The 24386-nt window shown below is 42.0% G+C and overlaps 2 protein-coding genes across 6 annotated transcripts in view; both read right to left on the bottom strand.

The window, feature by feature from the left end:
- Positions 1 to 24386, bottom strand: part of APBA1 (amyloid beta precursor protein binding family A member 1) — a 1040959-nt gene that overhangs the window by 944444 nt on the left and 72129 nt on the right. The gene's annotated exons all lie outside the window — the stretch shown is intronic.
- On the bottom strand, positions 17930 to 22865 carry LOC138510257 (apoptotic protease-activating factor 1-like). Its single transcript, XM_069625783.1, has one exon. It carries the CDS (start codon positions 22753 to 22755, stop codon positions 18997 to 18999), a length of 3759 nt encoding a protein of 1252 aa, XP_069481884.1. The 5' UTR covers positions 22756 to 22865; the 3' UTR covers positions 17930 to 18996.

Consider the following 24386-nt stretch of genomic DNA (forward strand, 5'->3'; position numbering starts at 1 on the left):
TGCTCATACTGTAATTCAAACGGGTTAACCCTGATAAGGTCTACTGCCCGTAGAATAAGATTACTGTTCTAATGTCCGGTGGTGGCCGCAGTCGGGCTTGGGAGTTAAAATAGTGACCCCTCCCCATGCAAGGTTGTGGTTTTCTTTTTGGTACTATACGAAAGCACAAGTTGGGGTTGTGCACAACTGACTTGGGAAGTCAGACAACAGGGAGGGTGGTGATTGTGGCCCTGATTGGGAGGGTGATGCTGGGAGGCGGGGGGTTGCTACAAGTTGGGGAACAATTTTCCGCCATATGCAAATAATGATTCAGAGAAGCATGCAGAGAAATGGCACGTTTAAATCAGCGTTACATATGCTTCTAACCTATGCCACCCTGGAGACTATTAGAGTTCTTAACTGGAATGTTAGAGGGCTAGGGGATTATACCAATGCAAGAAGAACTATTGCCTATGTGAACCATCACAATGTTCAGATTCTGCTTCTGCAGGAGACTCACAAGCCAAGTGTCAGATACGCTTCTTTTGCAGCAACGTGGGACCCGAATAAGTACTATACATAATACTCAGCACTATCTAGGGGAGTGTTAACCTTCATACATAAGAGAACTGCCTATATGCACATAGACCCGGATGGCCAATAGGTTATTGTGCACGGCAAATTACTTAAAGAAGTCTTACTGGTGAACACATATAGGCCCAATGTGGACAGCCCTGGTTTCTATTCGAAAGTTGTGGACCTGTTACTGCCATATCTGCCCACTTCAGTTATCTGGGGGGGCGGAAATATGAATACCATATTGGATCCAAATCTTGACCGTACCGGTTCCAGCACCAGACTGTTATCAAAGGCAGCTCGCTAGATTACCACTACACTCGATAGATTACACTTACATGACAAATGGCGTACATTACACCCAGGGGAGAGGCAAAATACCTACTACTCCACTGTGCATGACCATCATCAAGAATAGATAGGTTCCTTGTATCAGACCACTTGGTGGGACAAGTTACTGAAGCTGATATGTATCCTCAAACCTACTCTCACCACTCGCTGATTACAATATCTCTGTTGTGGGGCAATGCCCCAATAGACCGTGGTATGTGAAGGTTCAAGTCACTGACACTTTGAACCGACCTTGAGGAAGACATCCGTACATACCTTCTATACAATGATAATGGCACAGTGACGCAGGCCACCTTGTGACAAGCATTTAAAGTATATATAAAAGGAATGGCTAGGTCACATGAATTTGGAGTGTTGCACACCATACGTAGGGACTTGACAAAATGTGAGGGGATACTCCAGACACTGGAGCGGCAGTATGCTGCAGCACCAAACCAAAATGCCTTAGCAACTATCCAAGAGCAACTTGAACTTTTAGACAGTTGGCTGATAGGGAGATACAGTACTTTGCCAAACCACCCTCTGCCAGGAAATATGGAGAAGGCGATAGACCCGGGAAACTATTGGCCAACCTGGTGAGGATGGAGGAGTGGCGAAACCATATAGTCAGGGTGAGAGATGAGCGACAATTAATGGTATATACAGAGCAGGCCATCAATAATGCATTTACAAAATTCTACACTACTCTATGGCATAAACATGGGGGGCTAGCGTAACACAGGTTGGGAAACCTATTAAACTATATCTGCATGTCCTTTCTATCCCCTGATGCAAGAACACAATTGAACGCCCCGATAACAGGAGCTGAACTCATGCAGGTGATTAAAGACTTACCCAGAAATAAAAGCACCGGGACCCGACGGGCTCACCGCCGAGTTCTACAAGGAATAAAGGGATCTAAAAGTACCATCATTACTGAGGCTCTGGGAAGAATCAGTCCGGATTGGCCACTTACCACCGTCTCTACGTGAAGCCATAGTGATAGTCTTGCTCAAGCCGGGAAAAACGAACGATGAATGTGGTTCTTGTAGGCCGTTATTAATGAACGTAGACACCAAAATGTAAAGCCCTAGCCAACAGATTGCTCCCTCTTATGCCTGCTTTGATCCAGCACGACCAGGCAGGTTTTATCCCAGGCAGAGCAATGTCCCTTAACCTAAGGCATTTGTTTAACATCATGGAACTTATCTCCCCAGAGACAAACGCAGTGGCGGTAGCCATAAACGACCAAAAATCATTGAATATGGTTTCATGGCCTTTTTGTTTGCAGTCCTGGAGAACTGCGGTATGGGAGACACATTCATAAGTTATATTAAGCTATTGGACACAAAACCTAGGGTAGCTGTTCGCACAAATGTTACTCAATTTGCTCCATTTGAATTTGGCAGAGGCACTCGGCAGGGCTGCCCCCTGCCACCACTGCTTTTTGCTGTGGCTATAGAGCACATGGTGGACCTGATCTGCTCTCGCCACTGTAATAGAGGCACTCGGATTATAGGCACCCCGGTACTTATATCACTGTCCGCCGACTACGTATTACTATATGTTAGAGACCCACAACACAACTTGGACCCAATAATGCAGGACATAACCTAGATTGGTGCAAATTCCGGATTTACAGTGAACTATAGCAAGTCAGAAATATTCCCCCTGACAGACGATACTCCCCGTCCCCGAACACAATCCTAATTAAAGCGTACCCCAGACAAGTTGAAATACTTAGGGGTGATAGTATCTAGAGCTAAAGATACTCTTATTGCGGACAATTAGACTTCCCCGCCAAAAATGTGTAGATGATAAAATATCTGCCTGGTCCCGTACGCACATCTCTGGTGGGTAGAATGCTCTTAGTAAAAATGATATTGGTACCTAAAATGGGTGTCCAGTCAATTGGTCGAAAAAAAACTGGTCGACTGCAATTTGGTCGAAAACCAAATGGTCGAATTTTTTTTTTTATTTATATATTTATTTTTCGGGTTTTCGTTTTGTAAAAAAGGGGTTTTTAGAGAAAAAAAAGGGGGTTGGGGGGGACCCCCCAAAAAAATTTAAAAAAGGGTTAAAATAAAAAATAAAAAAATTCGACCATTTGGTTTTCGACCAAATTGGTTCGACCATTTGTCTGGTCGACCAATTTTTTTCGACCAAATGTCTGGTAACCCCTAAAATGCTGTACACATTTGTGAATGTTCCAACCTGGCCGGGGAAGCATTTTTTTCTGAATCCTATGGATACAGGTCACAGTTTCTGTGGCATGCTGGTGCGGTACGGAAAAAAATTGTTGGATATGGTGCTACCATACACGCTGGGGGGATTCTACAGACCCAATATGAAAGTGTACTGGTTAGCAGCCCAATCTCAACATGCCACCCACTGGTTTTGTACCGAAAAAGCCCCACTGCATGTCAAACTCGAAAGGAAAGCAGCTAGTGGTACGGAGTTGAGGACACTAATACTCGATAGAACATAGACCGATTGTCAATTTGACCGGGTACTGTGCACGTTGGAAGCGTGGAACGCATATTCATTAGATTGAAGATTGAGATCCCATATTACTGCTTGCTTCCACTATGGAACTACCCCCTCCTAACGCCTACAAGAGACCGTGTCATTGGAGACCTATTTACAGAGGGCACATTCATGACACTAGATACTTGTAAAAATAAACCTGAGATTAGGTTGACCGATGTACTACACTACTACAGAATGTGAGCAGCAATAGAGGATACATTGCCAGACTACCTAAAGGAGCCCCCAGAAACCAAACTGCTGTCATATATTGCCTGAAGGGTGCCGCCATGGACTGGCCACTCTATACAGGGAAATACTGAACACGACGCCTAAGGGACTTGACCCGTCACAGGAAAAATGTAACACAGAATTAGGCTTAGTTGTCACAGACAGGCAGTGGGCTGCAATAACTTCACAACAGAGGTATCCATGAACATGCGACTAAAACTGATTCAATATAAAATACTGCACATGCTACACTATACGCCTCTTAAACTTAAATAAAATATACCCAGAATGCAACGGGCAATGCCTGAGATGTCGGACACCAAAGGCAGGTACTCTACATATGTTGTGGAACTGCCCAGTTTTTTTACAATCTTAGGAGTCAATATACCCTGCACTATCTAGTATCACTGGTAGGCAGACACACGAATATCCAATGTCTGCTGTGTTTGGACTATGGCATGATATAGAGGAAAAAAAGCTGAGAGCCCTGCTAAATATTGGTTGCATAGTAGCAAAAAGATGCATATTGAAGAAATGGAAATCTTGCAGCGAGGGCCTCAAAGAATTAACTTGGATCAATCCGTGTGAAGAACTATATACGTTGAAATTGCCCTGCGCGTCCACACCAAAGATATCTGGTCTGAATTTAGAGCTTATTTGTCTAAAGTTTAACCTTGTAAAAAGTACTGCGCTTTAGATTAGCAAATTGGAGGGTGAAATGCTGATTGTGCCAAAGTGTAATGTACTACCTTGTAATCTTACTTACCAACTGACTGGATGTTATACTGACATATCATGCTGAACTTAAATATATATATATTTTTTTAAGAATGATGGTAAGGTTTAAGTGGGAAAAAATAAAGGATGTAGAGAAATAATTGAAGTACTGTGAATGAATGGAGGAACTGCAGTCCTAATGGATTGATATTTGGCTTGTGGATCCAGATCCTACATGCAGATGCCTAAGTATTGGGGAGAACTGTGTTCCAAAGTGTATGTACATGTGCCAGCACTAGTGATTCCTCAAAGTGATCTCCATATTGAAGAGTTCCCTGAAAATGAATGAATATAACAGAAAGAAGAGATCTCTCATCTTCAAAAGAGAGCATTACTTTTCATCAAAGTATCTAGAGGCTTACGACGATATTCTGGATGAATACAAACTATTCAGCAAAACTGCTATGATAGTAACATCTAAATTCATAACAGGACTTCAAACAGCAGTGAATGCCAAGTGGCTCCAGGATTACAAGATGGGAACTGTTGCAGTCAGTCAATGCAACAATAAAAGGATTTAATGCAATAAAAGGAAGAACTGAGAGCCATCAGGCTGATGACTCTCCAGAATAGCTATGTTCTGGATCTGATAACTTCAATGGAAGGTGGCGTGTGCGCCAAGGTTGGACTTTCTTGCTGTACATTGACACCTGCTCATGATGGAGAAAATGGGACTTTGACAGGGGCAATAACGATGCTGACGACCCTGCACATAAAGATAGAAGAGGAAACTGATAAAACAGTCGGGACGATTGGTTCTCATCTTTGTTTGGATGGATTCAATCTTGATTGGCAAATGTTTTTTAATTACTTGGAGCAATATTACTATTAGTAATGTTGGGATTCTGTTTCATAAGGATTATCTTGGGGCAATGTCAGAAAACATCCAAAAAAGCTATTGGAATGAAAATAAGGATTGACATTTGCAAACATACTGGAGATCAAATGCAAACAAAAGAAGGTACCCGAGAAAATATAAAGAAGAGTTCTCTTGCACCACCAAGAACAAAGTTCTATTATCCCCAGGATTGAAAAAAATATGTGGGGCGATGGATATTTAGTGCACCAGCAGGAGATTGTCGATTGAGGTCTGGAGTGTGGATGAATACATAAAGAATGCGGGCTACCTGAGTGAGGTGACAAAAATATGGGTTTAAAACAAAAGAAAATATGAGGAGATGTTTGAAGAAGATGAGGCAGGAATTTCAGATGAGGAGGCGAAGTGTCTGGTCGAGAATGCAACCAGAGGGGGGGGTGCAGAGGAGCAAGTGGATGCATTCTCCCTAGTCAACGCCCACTCGCCCCTACCCTATTGTAGTGACAGACGAGGAGTTATAATTGAGAACCCATGGACAAGTTTATGTGACATGTCCATACCACGTCGACTGTATGAGAAACGATATGCACTCAGGCAGCCATTCAGAAGATACCCTCATGTTGAAACAGTGGAGGAAACTTAAAAAGAAGGATGCTCCTTGCCGAGTTGTAGAAAAGCTGCCATGAATAAAATGATGCACAACATAAATGTACGTTAAAGTCTAATAGCAGCAAAAGAATGTCTAAAATAGGATCTATGACTCCATGGTGAAACAATATGAAAATACTTAAGGATGACAATGTCATTGAAGTACAAAGAGAAACATACTCCATGATGCAGTATTTGCTAATATAAAGAAGAATAAAGTGGTCCCCTGCTCAATAAGTGTAAATACGCTGAAACACAAGGTGGAAAGAATACATAGAAGTTTGCTTAAGAGAGGTATAGATTCAACGTTTAGGATTAGGACAACGGCTTACATCAATCAACCCAGTTACCTCAGAAATATGAACCCAGGATCTTAAACATGGCGAGACGATGCAAAAGTTGTTTTCCTTGTGAAATATGAAAATACATTAGCTTTGAATCAAGGATATTATTTTGAGAGATGAAGAAAAAGGATGAAGGGAGTCTATGAGCACGCCATGCGCAAGGACATATTTTCTAAGGATTAGGAGGAAAATGAACATTTACTGATGCCAAATATTGAATGATTAAAAGGCATAAAGTCAATATGGGATAAAAGGAGCAAGTCTCTAAAGGACAGAAGGAAAACTGCACCCAGTAAAAATGGAATCAAATAAGGTTAAGAGCACCGTAGATATGGAGAAATTCATGGTCTTATAACATGTGATGATGAGCTCGCCAGCAAGGGCTATTCATTAAGCTAAGATAGCAGTGTACCTACACTCCCTCAGATGTCCCAAGACTGTGCAGACTGATAAGGTCAACCTTCAAACAGAAGACACTGGCATGAGCCCTACCGATGAAAGAAGAAGGCCTAATTGGGAATCAAATGCCATGCACTTTTTTTAACATAATGTTGCAAGGTATTAGTCTGCTGCCGCATTATCTGCTATAACAAGTGCTGTATACCATGTGATTAGACATTGCTTGGGGTGTGTTTTACAGACAAGAGACCACCAATGAGTGACTAACACACAAATGTTCTATATGTAGACATGATCTAATCCAATCCCACCCCGATAGGTTTCTAAAGTTGCCACGTAAAATGACATCATAGAGGACACATCTAGTATTATATAAACTACGCATGATTGAAAAAACAGGGTGTTCCTGCATGAGTCGAACTGATGTGTATACTCGCCCTGCTTTACTTCTTGAGATTAAAGCAGTATTTTACCATCTCCTTTGCGTTTGTCCGGTTATTGGGTCGGAAGTATTTTTATGGTAATTCCACCTAGCACCAACAAATGCTTCAAGGTGCTACAGCACAGTTGACTCGTAATCCTTTGTTAGGTTTGGGGTTATTCTGTCCAGTACTTTTTCTTTAGTATTTGGCAGAGAAGGGATGCCCTCTTCTCCAAAATAAGATAGCTTCATCTTGGTTAAATTACCAAGAAATGAAACAGCCACCATCTTTTTTTCTTACTGCCGCAGCTATAAACTTGGTTAGCCAAAAATGAAAAAGCAGGAAAATGACATTTCCAGGTGAAATACATCTGGGAAATGCCTTTAGGGTAGAGGTGGGGGGGAGTGGGGTAATAGGACACCAAGTTACATTTGAGAGTTAGAGGTGGTATAGCGACTGTGTTTTCAACACAAAGCTGTTCTGTAACCTCAGCTATCGGACAGAATTGCCTCAACCCGACATCTCAACTGAAACTGCGTCACAGAAACAAGTGTTGTGGCGGAATGGGAGAGGACAGGGGAGACGAGGAGGGTCTCAGGGGATTGAGGGAAGCGGGCACAGATGTCGGGGCACATGGTGAGTGTTTAGACAGGCAGGGAAGCATTTTTTGTTGTTGCAGTTTTTCCCAATAACAGCTGAGGGTATTTGTAGTTCATAGCTGCGGTTGGAGAAAAAAGTGCAGAAAATATATATATGTATTTACAGCTACAGTGACGTCTTGGATCAAAAAAATCAATGGCCATGGCGAGTGACACATCGGGAATCCCATCCATCTATTAACCAGGACTGACCCTGCTTAGCTTCAACGCATGGAAGGGGCCAGACCCCTCAGGCCATGTTGCCTAATAAATTAGTACAAGTTACAAGACCACTTAGAGCAGCATGGCCTGAAGAGGCCGGCACCTTCCTCGCTTTCTAGTTGAGCAGGGTCGGTCTCGGTTACTGCACGGATGGGAGACAGTGCATAGTCCCGGATGTCATGTTTTCTCTTAGTTTTAAATAAATCATAACGCACTAAGAAAACACACAACATTTGCATTATTTTATTTGAAATGGTGCTACTGTCAGTCCCTGAAAATGATTGCACTCTAAAGGTCAAGCTGCCATAAGGTCCACATGAAAGGGGCAGCTATCTCTGGGTAAGGAGCTGCTAATACACGGATATATTATGCCCCAATATGGTTTGAAGATCTTCTATCTTCTTAGTGCTCTCTGAGAGCTCTTAGAGACTATTTTCTTGCCTTTTACTGAATGGTATTTGTAGTCTCCCAGTCAAAATGGGGGGGAATAATGCCACAATTGTACACTTTTTGCCTAACAGTTCTATAAGTATTTAAATATTTGTGTGACACTATGGTATGTCTACTTTTCAAGTTATCTTTATAAAGCACAAGGCATACAATAAGCAGTGTCACATAGCAAACCTACAGAATTGCATAGCAAATTGCTAATTAAATTGACACTTGTGTAGCAAAACTAGCTATTTATGTTACCCTGTCAATGGAAGCACAGCTCACCCTGCATTTGTCTTTTGCCCTCAGGGCGCTCTCTCAACCCTCTTTCCTATGTGCAAGTTCAAACAGGCTAACGGAGAAAGAGTGTAGCAGTAATCATCTCCTCCACTCTTAAGTGTGGGAGTGCCAGGTAAGATTTCCTTTTCTTTTTTAATATATTGTAAACCAGAAGTAAACTGGGAGGATACTTTTATTAAGATAACGGTCTGGCAAAGACCAGTATGCGTTAACTTTATTTTTTTGAAAAGACAGTCACGCAACTCCATTCCAAAAAATGTATGCGGTTACATAATGCATAATTACAGTATTGCTACTATAAAACACTGCATTGTCTCCATGCTTTACAGTAAAGTTTAGGATAGTGTATCTAAACCTCAGTGTCAAATATATTTCATTTTGTTCGGGAAGATGTATTATATTGACAAGTGAACACATTTGAAAATGTACATGATCACACAGCCAAATGTTTTTAATGGCAACCTAGTTCTGTGACCTGCTGGTTGCATACATATGTACAACTGGTGCTCAACCCATGAGCTGATCTCATACTTATTGACATTCTCTCTTATCACACTGTTGCTTTATACCAGCTATCCTGAATGTGAGATAGTCGCAAACAATATTCTACCTACTTTGGCCTTTTCTCTGCCTGCCATCTAATCTGCTTAGTCTCTTACTTACTATCTGCTTACATAATGAATACACAAAGCTAATTAGATGTCTACACAAAGTAGTGATTAATAGTTCCATCCAGTCTGTACATCTACAGATATAATGCAATACTATGCACTACATTAACCCTCCAAAGATTGCTTTGCTCTGATTAGGATTGCATTATAAGCATCTGAAAGACAGCTGTCCAAACTGTTTTCCTATTCTTTTTTACAATATCTATTTATTTGTATCCATTCATGCAGCTAACCTTTTACATTTTACAGACACTCATCCAGGGCTCACAAAGTCTACTCGACCAGCCAAGTAGATAAATGGAAAGAGTACCATTTACAGGGGATGTTTGAGAATTGTATTTAACATTTACTTTGTTTGCAGTAAATGTCAAAAATAAAGATTGACTGTGCATGGCTAGCCTCTGGGTGGCAGCAGTGTGCCAAAGAAAGTGGGTTTGTGTTGACATACACCCTTTTACAGAATGCGCATTTACATTTTTAGTCATCTGTTGCCATGGGTCGAGTACATTTCTCTCAGGTTGAGTAGGTAAATCAAATTACTCGACCTGCAGGTCTAGCACAATTTTAAGAATTTGCCAGGCCAGAGTCATCTCACGAACGTCTTACTTTAGTGGCACACACAAATGCTGCATTGGTGCTCATTTCATGCCTTGGGTACAAATAACTTTTGGTGACATTAAAAATATTAGTGCTAATCAAATGGGTTTGTTTGCTAAGAACATTTTAATTGGCAATCTCTGCTGATTAATTTATGCCTTGAACCAGAGTATTGTTGAAAGCCAGACATAGGGGTGAGGAGGGCAAATAATAAGAGGGCAATTAAGTCATGGATATTTGCCCAGGATGTAGCAAGACAAGTTGCAATCCTGGACACTGGTGCAGCCATTTCCTGATTGTGGCTGATTTTCAGGGCACAAGTAAAGGACACATGCGGATGGACAGCGTAGCTTTTTTTCAGAGGGCGGATGCAACCCCTTGGTTTTTTGGGGTTGGCAAGCTTGTTCAAGTATTTGGCTAACAGGACTTTACTCAGGCTGTCATGTTCCCAGTGCAAACTCTTACCCACAAGACCACAAGCATTTGTCTCGTATTGTGATTTAATTTTCCAGGGAATATTTCACTACAGATTGCTTGGTTTAAAAGGTGAGCAGCTTTTATACTTTGCAAGCATATTCATCGGAACATTGCCTCCCTCAAGTTATTTTTCTGGTGTTCATTACTTTTTTAAAAAGTCCAATGCCATTTTGTCTTGCATACTTTCTTCTAATGCCAAGATCAATTGAGCTACATTTGTATATTTCACTTTAAGAAATATATTACCTTACTGTGATTATATTCATGGGTGCAAGCTTTTGATTTTTGCTATGGGGGCAAAGTACCTGTGCATACTTTATTCCTACAGCTGTCATTTCTTCCCCTTTTTCATGCTGCTTAAATGCCGTTAATTGGGGATGTGCGTTGTATTAACAGTAGTCACCAAAAGACCGACCATAAAACATGGAGCTTAACCAAGTGTGTGATCCTTGGCAAATCATTTAATCTTACTGCGCATTTCCTAAAAAAATGTGTGCGTTCTCAAAGCCCAACATCTTTTATGCATAACAATATCACTGACAAAACAAGTCACAATCAGTCTGTGATTGATGAACGTCTTTGAGCAGTGTTGCAGGTTTTTCAAGTGTTTTAAAATTTAGATTCGGCATGGCAGAGATGGAGTGGTCTGGGAGGGTTGTAGAGAATATAGTGGGCATGGCATGGTCAGAGGTCATGGCTTGTGGTCTGGTAGCGTTCTAAAATATACACTGGCCATGGCTATGGAATAACAAAATCCTAAGAAATTCTAAGAACAAAACTATTTAGTTAATGATCAGTTAAGGTAAAAAACTTCTCTTAACAAAACACTGGGCATTCAGCTAAAGCCACCTTAACTTCGTGCCGCCATATGCACAGCCTACACATACATCAACATCATATCACTACTTGTGAAGCTTTAATTTGTAATTGTTTGGTAAAAGAAGATATCTGAATTAGAAGTATGAAGGAGCCCCCAGGAATCGTATTGCACCACCGAGGGCAAGATTAAAGGGAGTAGGAGAGTTAAACGGCAAGTGAGTCCCACAGCAAGTGGCAGAAGCAGGGCACAGCAGTGTCACAGAGAGAAGCATAGGGTCCAGCATAGAGACAAAAACTGCTGTCCAAGGACAGGGTCTGTGATTGAAGGAGCATCCATAGACTGGAAGAAAACTGTGTACATGTGCAGGTGTTGTACTCTGGCCTCTGGTTGACTGGAGAGCCGATGTCACCAGTGAAGTCTTCATTGTGGTCATAGGCTGCACGACAGGGAGCGTAAAGTTAAGGTGCCTTTTTTGCTGAATTTCCAGGGATTTATTGTAATACGTTTTTTACCTTACCTGATCATTAACTAATGTTTTTTCATTGTATGTATATGTGTATACATCTGTAATTCAAGGAGTTGCAGGGACGTTAAGGTGAAGACATTAACGCAACAAAACCCATTAAATTCAGCTAAAGCCAAGCCACATTAACTTCACACCCCCTGTTGCGCAATCTATGATCACAATGACGACATCACAGAGGACATCACTGGTGACATACACAAAAGTCAATCTTTAAAAAAAATGGATATTATTTAAAGATTTCTTTTACTTTGTAGAGTATGTGTTGCATTTCAATTTTAACATGTTAATGACTTACAAAAGACAAAGAAATATACACCTATGTCTTTTCAAGCAAACGTTGAATATTTAAACTTCATTTCATTTCATTTCAATACATATATACACATTTAGAGCAATAATCACTTTTTTTTTAATTCCCATGTATGGAATTCTTAACTGTATCCTAATACCTAGTTGCTCCTGGTTTTAAAGTAATTCTCATGTCATTCAGAAAATGATACGTGTACACATTTTTCTTACAATAAGACAGAGTATTTACATATGTTTGTTTTAAAACGTAGTAAATAATTAGGGTTCAACATGTGTTACTTTCTATTTATTTCTACAAATTTATTTTGTAAATATATATACAGATTATATTATAGTTAACATGTCTTCAATATATTTGGCACAAACAAGAACATTATAAGCAGTGTACTATTTATAATTCAGAGAACGGTTGGGCCCTAGGTGAAACCATTGTTGAGCTTCGCTCTCCAATTCACTGAGTTAGTTATGTAGCTGCATGGTCACAGGTGGGTGGAGGTGGTGCCCACAACTCCTCTTTGGGTAGAGTGAATTGGTACAGTCCCGGATACCATGTTTCGACCTCTGGGGTCTTTTTCAAGGCTAGCAATTATTGTATCCTAACCAGGACAGTGACCCGCTCAGCCTCACAGAGGGTGTATATAAGCATTGCTCTAGCCAGGAAAGCTCAAACAGCCCAGGAATCAGAGGGCATGACACAAGAATTGCTGGCCTTGAAAAGGCCCTACAGGTCGAAACACGTGTCGGCTGACTTATTAAGATTACATGTCTTCACTACAATAATAAATCCACATTGGGTTCAGAATCAAACTACTGTGTAGACATCTATCTTTTTAATCGAAAAGTGCAAGGTTGTCCGGGACTGTACCAATTCTATTTATAATTCAGATATCGTTTACCAAAATATTACAAAGGAAAGCTTCACAAGTAGTGATATGATGCATGTGTAGCCGTTTACGGTTTTAAACAATCTACTCATTGTTATGAGCTATTCTAAAATGCTAATATCACATATGTAGAAACGCAAGGGTGGTCTCAATATGGGCAGATGCATAGTGTGATCGTGTGTCTGATTAGTTAAATAATCATTGATGTCAGGTGATATTAGCAATGTTACCAGTGATGTCATCAGGGATGTCATCATTGTGGTCATAGGCTGCGCAACAGGGGGTGCAAAATTATGGTGGCTTTAGCTGGATTTTAAGGGTTTTGTTCTCACATTGAATTCTCACTTTAACGTCCCTGAAACCACTGTATTGCTCACCTGAATGTCCTAACTAAAGTGTTTTCCTTGAAAATAAATTACATATATTATTTACACACACACACACACCTTATGGAAATAAATGCTTTTGTGAGAACCAGTAGTGATATTCATGTAAGCAGATTACATCTGTTTTACAGATCAATTGTTCTTGCATCTATAATAGTGTAGTGATTTCACTGGTGTAAACCTGGAGACCACATTGGTTTGAAATTGGATTTTTATTCTTTTAAATACATTTTGAGTTTTGAGCAATTACTGTGTTTATTTCCCAGAATTGTGGAGTGGGATTGTCCATCGGGAATATTAAAATATTAGTGGTGCCCTAGCAAAATCTATACATTAATTCAGAAACAAATATTTCTACAATGAGATTGACGCACGAAGATGTGAGATGAAAACAGTTTTTCTTTTAGTTTTTCAGTTGCTGGCAGGGATCTGAACCATTCATTAATAGCTTTGGGGAAACCATTATTATCACCCCGGGGCATCATGTGGTCCCAAATTCAGAAGAGGGTGGCTTCAGTGAGGTTCTTTGGGGGAGGGTGCCACTGGTACTAGAACAAAGTTGGCAACCAGGAAATGTTGTGCCTTGGCAACACATTCTTTTTCAGGGTTGCTGAGGGCTGACGCTAGGAATGTTTCTGGGGATGAAGGTTGGACGGGATACAGCAATTTGCAGACTTTTGGAATGAATCCTGTGATTAGGGGTTTGTTGAGTGCTACAAGTGTGATGGGGATAATGGTAAAAGGAAAATCTCGGTGCAATAAAGCTCAAGCAATGTCAAATTGTATGCCATTTTTCAATGAGCGCCTTGAGACCCATGGGTGTTGGCGCAATATAAGAAAATGGTAGATAGAATAACTTTCAAGTGAGCTCTAAAATGGTATTCCTTGGGCTAACCAGTTATGGTTTAATCAATGCTGAATTTAGATTCTGATGGCTTCTCATTTATTTCTTCTTCAGAGTAATTAAAGATTCTATGTCGATTATTTTTTTAGTTTAAAGCAACAACAAAAAGGTAGCTTGTCTCCAACTTTTAAATGTTAACCATAGCCATTGTGACGAACTGTGGAATTCTGTCACTTCTCCCCAGGAGTGTGGGCTTTCCCTGTGAGGCTAGGAACCTCACCGGGAGAGACTCCCCTTCTGGGGACAAGGACTCCTGTTCAAATAAGGAACTCCTTAAACAACATAACCCTAACTCATCTTCAAAACCTGTCAATGAAAGAAGCTACGAAGAACTACCTAAAATGTGTTATTGTCAAACAGTCAGACTATACCCAAGAAGAGGCATCTATATGGTGCTGAGACAAAGAAAACCATTGGAAGGATACAGAGTGAAAATAGAACAGAGAAAAAGACAGACTTTGACACTACACCAGGAAGTCCCACGGCAGCGTCATAAATCTTAGCGACCTTGGTGAGTTTCAAATCAGCTGGGAGGGACCAAGAGAAACATGGATGCACAGCGTCCTATTGTGGAAAGAAGCTAGAGTGCAGCTTTTTATGCTTGGTGCTGTAGGAATGACGAGACAGAGCTGGATGCAAGGCCGGGGATGGGGGCGAGCGATAAATGACAATGAAAGAGGGGCAAGTGATACAGCAGTTGTGACATTCGAAAGATGAGAAACAGGGACCGTGCAACTGAGGGAGAAAAGAAGCAGCAGACACAGTAGAAAAAATATCAACACCGCCTCCATGTACATAGAGGTAGGATGGGTGGGAGTGGGGGGTAGAGGAAACGACTGGGAAGAGCAAAGTGCAACAGGGATAACGGTATTGGACAATGACAGTCAGTTTCTGTAGAGAAAATGAAGATTTTTTTTTTTTATAAAATAAAAATGTCTAGAACAGAGTGAGCCTTGTTGTTGAGAGAACGAGAGGTCCAAAGAGCAACATTGAAGGTTTGGAAAAGATCAGTCAAAGGGGGATAGATAAGATTAGAGTTATTGCGGGCAGAGAAATAGTTGGGCTAGGATGATGACGTCATTGATGTAATGTACCGGTTCTGGGGAGCATGGTATCGCTGTGAAATGTGGTTCCCTTGTGGCGAGTGCTGCCTGATCCTCCAAGGCAGATGCCAGCCCCGATACAGGGAACAACCCCGGAGTGCTGCCCTGCGGCACCCGACAACTGGCTGCGCCATGTCAAGTGCCAATTGTGGGGACAATTCTTTTTAACCTAATCAGTGGGGGCAGGAATTCACTCTGGAATGCTGGCAGAGTTCATGACGGCTAAGGATTTGAAAGGTCACGTCCTTATTGTATGAAAAAACAAGGATGTAGAGGTTCACGTCCTTAAGTGATTAAAGGCCAAATAGAGGGGTCCAATGACTGTTTTATCAAAGACACATTGGGAGTAAGTATAGTAACTGTTTGTTACCTACTGCACTACAACATTGTTCTGTGGAAAGCCAAGCTGATGCACTCGGTTAACAGGTGCTACACATCACCAAGCAATCAATGGAGTCTTTTGCCCAAAATCGCATAAGTGCCATCATATGATACAAACTCTCAAAAGACATTAAATGAAGTGATAATTCCTTACCGTTGACCCCCAAAGACTGGTTAATGAGTTTTTTAAACAACCTTTAGCAAACACTGGAGGCTGCAGAGTGTGCATAAACAGTCTTTGAAGAATTCAAGGGAAGGCATTGGCTAGGTGGTGGAAGCTGCTGTGTGCGACATGTGCATTCATCTTCACACACAGGAAGAATGGTGAAGCTCCCAAAGAAGGCCACTGGTTATGTTCAGTCACCATCTTGGTTTGCAGGCTGCTCGCCAGTGGTCACCAAGAGGGAAAAGTCAGTGGCCCATTTTCAAAAGTGGTAACAACGGACTGGAGTTAAAGGGAAATGGAGAGTGGTAGTTTACTAGGACAGAACTGCTCTGAGCCTTGTCGTTTTTTGAGGTTAGCCAGTCTGTTCTGCTGTTCTGTGGCCGTACCTCTTCGGCTACAGTCCATTCTATGAAGGGTCCCTAGTTCCCAACGAGGAAACGGGTTAGGGAGAAATCGTTAAACAGCTACATGCGACACAATTTGGGAAATCACGTGGGGGGTTGGTATTCATAGCAGAAGCCAATAAAAAGGGAGAAACATCATGGTGAAGAAAGAGATGAAGCCAGAAGTATAACACCATACCCAAAAAATAAGCAAAGTGAGTTACAGCTCTCGGATATTACTTATTTTTAGCTACATAAGTAAAAACAACCCAAAGTCATTCCAAAGAAAAACATTACCAGCTACTCCATCAGTCCTTAACAACCGAGCCGCCAGGAATAAAACAGCTACCTAATTTCCAAATGGCATCAAGCAGTCCTATGGATAAGGAGTGTATCAGTCACTTTTACTCCCTAGGAATTGGCAAATACTCCCACAAAAATACAAATAGGGAGTAGAAATACTCCCAACTAAAAATAGGAAAAAGACATGTAGAATCTTGCGTCCCTGCTTTCACCCTCACAGCTCCATTGATATGTGTGGACCAGTAGTACACTTAGAACCGCAGGAAGAAACAATTATTTGAACAGCCCGATTGTTAAGACGTAAACATGTATCTTTAAATGTGCATGAATAACTAGACGCAAACAAATCAATATTAGAAAAACATTTGTTTTTCAGTTAAAACATTTTTACTCGCTTATAAAATACTCTCATGGGGAATTGAACTTATATTTGTATTCCCTTAAAAAGCATTTTGCCACCAACTTTAAAAAAAAACTAGGGAGTAAAATACTCCCACTGGCTCTTAAAGCAAAAATGGCTACTGCCTTTCTCATATTCACAAACAGGAAAACAGAAAAGGCATATGTGACTGCTAAAGCTCACGGAAATTGGGTACCTCGGGTAAAATACAGTCGTAATCCCCAATGTGCCAAAAGATAGACAAACCTGAACCACAGGTTGCGCAGCGGAAATAACATTCTTGCCTGGATTAAAGGAAAATTAGGACCAGCAAATGCACGACAATGCAATTAGAAAAGGCTTAAGAGTGTACACCAGGCACAAAGACATCTTTTCCTCTCTTGCCCTGCACAGAAGTGGGTCTTTACTGCCCAAAATCAAATCAAGCCGACATAAAGCTTTAAAGTATAGCACAACTTCGTTCTCTGCCTCCAGTGTTAATCATGGATCCTACATTTGATTCAAGGCACCAACACGGCTAGCTACTTGATTAACTTTAGTTCAGACAGCCATGTGGTTTCTGACGTTTTATAGTTCTCTCTGCTATAGAAGGCCCAAGAAAATGAAATGTTGCAATAACGAATTATAGTCTAGTTGTGTTAACATTTACACGCATCATTTTCTTTTAATTGCTAATGTTTCCATGCATGCAATTGTCGTGCACCAGGCATCAAATGTCAAAATTGGCCAAAGTGTGTAACTAGAAACGTGGAAACACGTATGGAGAGCACGCACCAACTAAGATAATAAAGTAACAGAAGGTCAAGGGAAATTGATGTTTAAATTATATGTGGTTAGATTGGTCGATTTGCTGGTTGCCAAGCAGTCCTCAAGATGTGCAAGCAGCAACACATGGCTAGCCCTTTAGCTACATCGAATGATGCAGTCATAGTAGCTGAGACAGTCACAGCAGATTCTAAATTACAAGAGTCATGCAAGTTAATGGCAACTTGTTTTATTGGTCATTGAGATTACATTGTACTGTGCATTTGATACCATACCCTTACAAGCCCCCAGACCAACACCCACACTCCCCAAACCACACAGGTCCATTTACAAGTAGCGCTGAAATACCGCAAACCATCCGGTCTGTGCCCGGTCATAGTTAAAATTGAGGCACAATTACTTGTTTTACATTACTCGCCAGGTGGTCAGCAACAGTGATCCTTTGTAATACGTTTCGCGATTTATAAATATACTGTGCTTATTTTGCCTTCTGTACGTACATTGTAGACGGTGCTGGAATCTGAACACAAGGTAACAAATTGTAGAGCTCCAATTGCCATCTCTAAACATTATCAGCTGGTGAAAGACTCAATGATTCAAGACGCAATGTCTGTACCTATGTTACCGTGGGTAGCTTGCCATATTGTCGCTCTGTGGACATCACTCCAGTGGGGTCCAATTTTTTTTTTTTTATTGTTTCCTGCTTATAATCCGAGCAATTGTGCAAAGATTATCAAACAAATGACATATGAAAGAAGACCTCTATTACAAGGGGGCCACACTGCAGGGGAGAAGCAAATCAGACAAAGCAAATCTGCCCTTCCTCCTTCAGGTACCATTAGAACACTTTTACCGTGACTGAGGTTGCTACCATAAAACTGATGTCCCAAGATGTGGGAGTAAGACGGTTAAATGTACTTCGGCATAGTAATGGCTTATCACTGTCCTAAGTACAACAAACTGATGGCAAGCACCTGGTTAACTTTTCATTCGTTAGCCCATTTTACACTGTCTTATTGTTCATTACTTAGCACCTGCATTTAACTAGGTTTCCAATTAAACTCGAGCTCATGCAACCATAAGGCAAAACCCTGGGCTGATGTTGGCTCAGATTATCAAATAAAGCGCAATTTAATCATCAACATAAGCTCCACTGGTTCAGGCTAAAACGTCCCACCAAACCTTCTGACTCAAACGAGCAAGAAGGGCCCTCTTTAAGGTGTTCAAAACCATACACCCGTTTGGGGATGTGCGACTTGCACCTACAAGGATTTATAAATTCATTCCAACAATTTTAATACATATAGAATACCAAGGTTATCAATAGTCACATACATTTTAAAATAGCCTAAAACATATATGGACCTTGGGCTTGACCCAAGCATATAGAATGTCTGCAGGGACTCTCCAGTGTCTACGTTCCACCACTTAAGATATCCCCCTGTCGACACAAGTCTTTTGCCATCAGATGAAAAATGGATGTCAGTCACCCAGCCACTGTGCAGTAGGTCTCCCTCAGCAATAGCTGCATTGGAGCACAAACGCAGCAACTCACCCACGGTAGCACTCCAGATCCTTATCTCCCCATTGTCATCCCCAGTAGCTAGTAATGTGTTATCATTAGAGAATCGGCAGCATCGCACAGCACCCTTGTGACCAGTCAATTTGTGTAGAGGGGAATATATTCCAAAATGCCAAATCTTGGCACTTTTGTCAGCTGAGGTAGACACAAACTTAGTGGCATCAGGGGAAACATCACAAGACAGAATGGCAGCTTCATGGCAAGTAATGTCTTCTTCAAGTTTCCCAGTGATTATACTCCACAGCTTAACTGTTCCATCAAAAGACCATGAGAGAAGTCTTGAATTTTTCAAAAGCCTAAAATTCTTAACAGCTTCCACATGTCCTTTTAATGATACAGATTTTTCTATTTGCCAATGCCAAACCAGAATACTACCATCATCAGAGCTTGAGACAAGCGTTTGGCCGTCAGAAGTAAATTGGCAACGTTGCACGGATTCCTTGTGACCCATTTTAGATTTGATAAAGTTTGCACTAGGTACTCCAAACACCTTCACTGATCCGTCTTCTCCTCCAACAGCTGCTAGGTTTATGTCTCTGCTAAGACAACAGCAACTAATACTACATGTCTGCCTTTTAGTCTGACAAATAACATCACCAGTCTTTCCATTATATAGGTGTAACCGTCCTGCGTCGTCAGGGACCAATATCTTCACCTCATCATCCCGGAAAACTACATCGAAGGTCTGCTTCAAAACCACAGCTGTTGTGTTACACACCTTAGTGGTTTCCCACAGCCTCACCGTTTGGTCTTCAGAAGAGGTTAAAAGTAAAGATCCATCAGGAGAAAAGGCCAAACAATGCACCCAACTCAAATGTCCACTGCAATCACCAACTTTCAAGGCAGAATCTGTATTCCAGAGTTCCACAGAATAGTGAGATACAGCTATAGCTGCCAATGGGCTATTAGGACAGAAATCACAATACTGGATTGTAGTTTGATGACTTGTTTGGATATAGGTTAATAGGTTGCTGGTTTCAAAGTCAAAAATAAAAAGACGATTCTTTGCTGCTGCCATTATTCTAGAACTATCTCTTGACCAAGAGCAGCACTTTACACACACTTCCAAATCTTCCTCACGCTCGTCTCCATTTTTGAAAAACTCCTTGAAATCTAGAGATTTTATTTCATTTGCAGATAGCACATCACAAATCCTTAAAGAGCCATCTGCCGAACAACTAGCTAAATAATCATCACTAGGAGAAAAACTGATATGATTAACAGACATTGTATGTTCAAAAAATGTATTGCGACAATGTGCCTTGCTCAGATCCCAGAATTTCACCAAACAGTCGCTTGAACATGTAGCTAGAAACTGGTTTGTTTTGTTGGCAAACTGGCAGCAGTTCACTTGCTCTGTGTGCTCGTCATATGTATGCAACAGTTTGCCGGTAACAGAATTCCAGACTTTGGTTTGCGTATCTGCAGAACACGTAGCAACATACTTTCCATCTGCAGAAAAGGCACAGCACAGAACTTCATCATTATGGACATCTATTTCCAAAAGATTCTCCCCAGTTTCAGTTTTGAAAACCTGCAATGTTTTATCAGCACCACAGGACGCTATCCGTTGACCATCAGGTGAAAAGCAAGCATGGTATACAGCATCTGTATGTGGTCGAACAACTAAACTGGTCAAGTCTTGTACGTTCTTTCTGTTTATCCATTCGATGTACAGCCCTCCACTATGAATATCTGCAACAGCCTGAGCTCTGGCCTGCTTAAACACAGCTGATGTTTCTGGCTGGCCAAGTCCCAACTGAATGATATTTGGGAACGGACTGCGTCCAAGGATGTGGCCATTTAGAGACAGAAATGACTGAAAGTCCTCCCGTACCTTGCTATCATTATTATCAAGTATAACTTTGTAATCTGCAAATTCATGAATAAGATGAGCCGGTCCTACTGCCTGAGTTTTTGATTTAATCCAGTCTAGTGAAAACAGAAGAGACCGTAGTTCCTGGTGCAGGTTTGCACTAGCCATGTGGTAGGACAAGTAGCTATACCAGTACATGGTGTCTTCCTTTAAAGAAGTGAGGAGATTATCTGAGTAATGTTTGTGGTACTGGTGAACTACCTTTGCATGGAGGTCACAGAGCTGCTGCCGATTCTGCTCCGTAAGAAAATCCAATTGAAGGTCATGTAAATAATACATGAAAGATTTTCCATTTCGATCACAAAACAACAAGGATTTGTTCACAAACTCTTGCAGAATATCTTCCACCTCCTCAGTCTCCATGTCCCAGAGGAGACACAGGACTTGGGTTGGCACCTTCATATCTTTCTTGATGACCGAGAGATCCTTGTAGTATTCTTTTAACTCATCTCTTAACATGTCGACGCTAATAGACATGGCTTCGTCCAAAGCTTCATAATCATAAGAGGAGGACTTGCGTATTCTTTTAAACTGCTTTTTCTGAAGCTGCTTTACGTAATAATCCCAACGATTAGGGAAGTCCCTCAGCAGAGCGCCCACCAAAGAGACCACAAGAGGCGATCCCTTGCACACTCTCACAATGTCATGGGCGTGCTCCGGAAGATCCTGGACTTTAAGGTTGACGAATAGGGACAGCACCTGCAGAGCTTCCTCGTGGGAAAGGCCACTCTGAATTTCCACAAAGTAGGTCTTGCCGGACACAGTACTGGACACACTCCTGTCCCGGCTAGTCAACAATACACGACACTGAACATCGAATGCCTTCAGCACCCAGGGGTCCCACACATCATCAAGGATTAGAAGGCATTTGGGGTACTGCTGATTAAGCAATAGCCGCAGCCGGTCACGGGCTTCTTCCAGGTTGAGCGGAGGCCTGTGGGTGAAAGTGCCAGTAAGGTCCAGTCTGGCTAGCAGATTTTGCAGCTTCATAAGCAAGCCGGCCTTGTCCTTCTTGCCCACAGTCACCCAATGCACACCACCAGGGAAGCGCCCTTCCAATAAGAAAGGATCCCGGAGGGCCTCAGCAGCAAGCACAGACTTGCCACTGCCCGCCATACCATGCAACACCACCCAGCAGCCGGGCTCCAGCCGCAACAGATGCTCCCGGATCGCCTGCACCTGTTGGGATCGAGGGACAAACACCACGGGCCGCTGGGGCACGCCCCCCTGACACAGAGCGCTCTGCACCTGGGGTGAGCTGGCCGGCGAGGCAAGCGGTTGGCCTTTCTGGTGACTGCGGGCGCCAGGCAGCCCGGTCTGTAGCAGAGCGGCAAGATCCCGATAACCTTCTTGCAGCAGCGCCTTGTATAGGGAGATGTACGCCGTGCCGTCCTTCTTCAGTAAGATGTCGATTAGCGCACCGGTGCGCTCTCCCTGGCCGGATAGGGAGCGCACATACTCCTCCTCGGCCAAGCTCAGAACCTCGTCGTTTATCAGGTGGTCAAGCAGGTAGGCCGTGCGAAGGTCCCGCTGCAGCGCAGCCCGGTGCTGCAACAAGCAGGCGCGCGCCTTCTCCTCCATGATCAGGAAGGGTGCTCGCTGCTGGCGAAGCAGAGTCTAAAGAACGCGGAAGAAAGTTTATTTCCTGGAAAGAAGACCGCGGGCCTTACGCCCCGTCATTGCTACGGAGCAACAGTAGTACAAAAAGTCTATATGTACACCAGTGCCACGTACGCTTCATTGCCCGGAGATATGCGAAGGAGGCGGCCATTTTTGAGGGGAGTACGTTCGAATACTACCACAAGGAAATGAAGACCACATTCTAAGAATTATGTAAATATGTACTGTAAAATAGGCGAATTAATCCCATTTAACGTTAAAACAGCAATTGCTGCTCAAATTGCACATTATTTTACACTCTAGTGTATATATAAAACTTTCACGATGGATTTGAAATTAGCTGACAAAAACGATTTACTTCATAAAAGTGCACGACAGTTGCATTTCTTGTATCATATCAATTTGGCCAAGCTCCTAAACTGCATCATTAATGACAGGCTAGACATACAGACAATTCCCACCGAAAATATTTAAATCCCCAATACAATCCCATTGCAAAATTCCTTTCTCCCCATTTCTGTGGAAAGATCTCACTCCCAGGTGCCCAAGAATGTCGGCATGTATGTCTATATGCTCCCGAATCCTCCCCAGAATGCAGTACACGTTGAGTCACTGTGCCGTTTACAAAATTGTTTTGCATTTGCGCATAAGATTATGACATACATGCCAACCCTCCCGATTTTCATGTGAAAAATATTGCTATTTTTCAGTCTCCTGCCTAAAATAACTGTAGCTCCAATGCATTCCTATGGGGAAATATGCGTCTCCCGATTTCCTTGTGGAAATCTCCCTTGCAGGTGCATCTGAATGTTGGCATGTATGTTATGATTGTGCAATGCATTTTCTATGTTGCACTGTCTGTGTCTACATAGTTGTGGTTGTGCCTAGTAAGGCATAGGAAGAGGCAATGGTTTATAAAGATGGTCACACTTTCTTACAGGTGGGTCAGCTAAGTGGCCGATTCCAGACCAACCAGAGTTTCAAACTACAGACACAGAAAACAGGAGCTGAGCAACAGCTGTTCATCTGGCGAAATAAACATTTACAAATAATCACATTTTGCCTGCTGGTTGTGGGATAGCAGACATGCCAACATTCTGAGGCCCCTGAGAGGGAGATTTCAGCACCGAAATCGGGAGAATGCATTTTCCCCATAGGAATGCATTGGGGATATTGTTATTTTAGGCGGGAGACAGTAAAAAATAGCACTGTTTTTAATGAAAAAATCGGGAGTCTCCCGCCTAAATCGGGAGGGTTGGCATGTATGGGATAGGGTTGGTGGTTGACCACATCCTGACAAGTCACGGTGAGCAGGGCCTCGAAGGCAGAGCTCTCAACCTTAAGAGGAACACACACTTTCCCTACCCTTCCTTTGACTTCTACATCCTTCCTCAATGCATCTGCTCCTTACACTGCTCCACCCTTGTGTTTTTCCTTTTTTAATTCTCCCTTCCCAGTTGCAATCTTGTAACTGGATGGAATTTTTTTTTGTTTTGATGGTGTTTTGCTCACTTTTCGTTTTGTCTATTTATTCACCCCTTCATTTTGTTTCCTGGGACTGGATGTCAGTGTTGTTATAGCTAGTTACTGGG

The sequence above is a fragment of the Ambystoma mexicanum genome, chromosome 6p (assembly GCF_040938575.1).
Source record: "Ambystoma mexicanum isolate Mex_15411 chromosome 6p, UKY_AmexF1_1, whole genome shotgun sequence".
In the NCBI taxonomy this organism is placed as follows: domain Eukaryota; kingdom Metazoa; phylum Chordata; class Amphibia; order Caudata; family Ambystomatidae; genus Ambystoma; species Ambystoma mexicanum.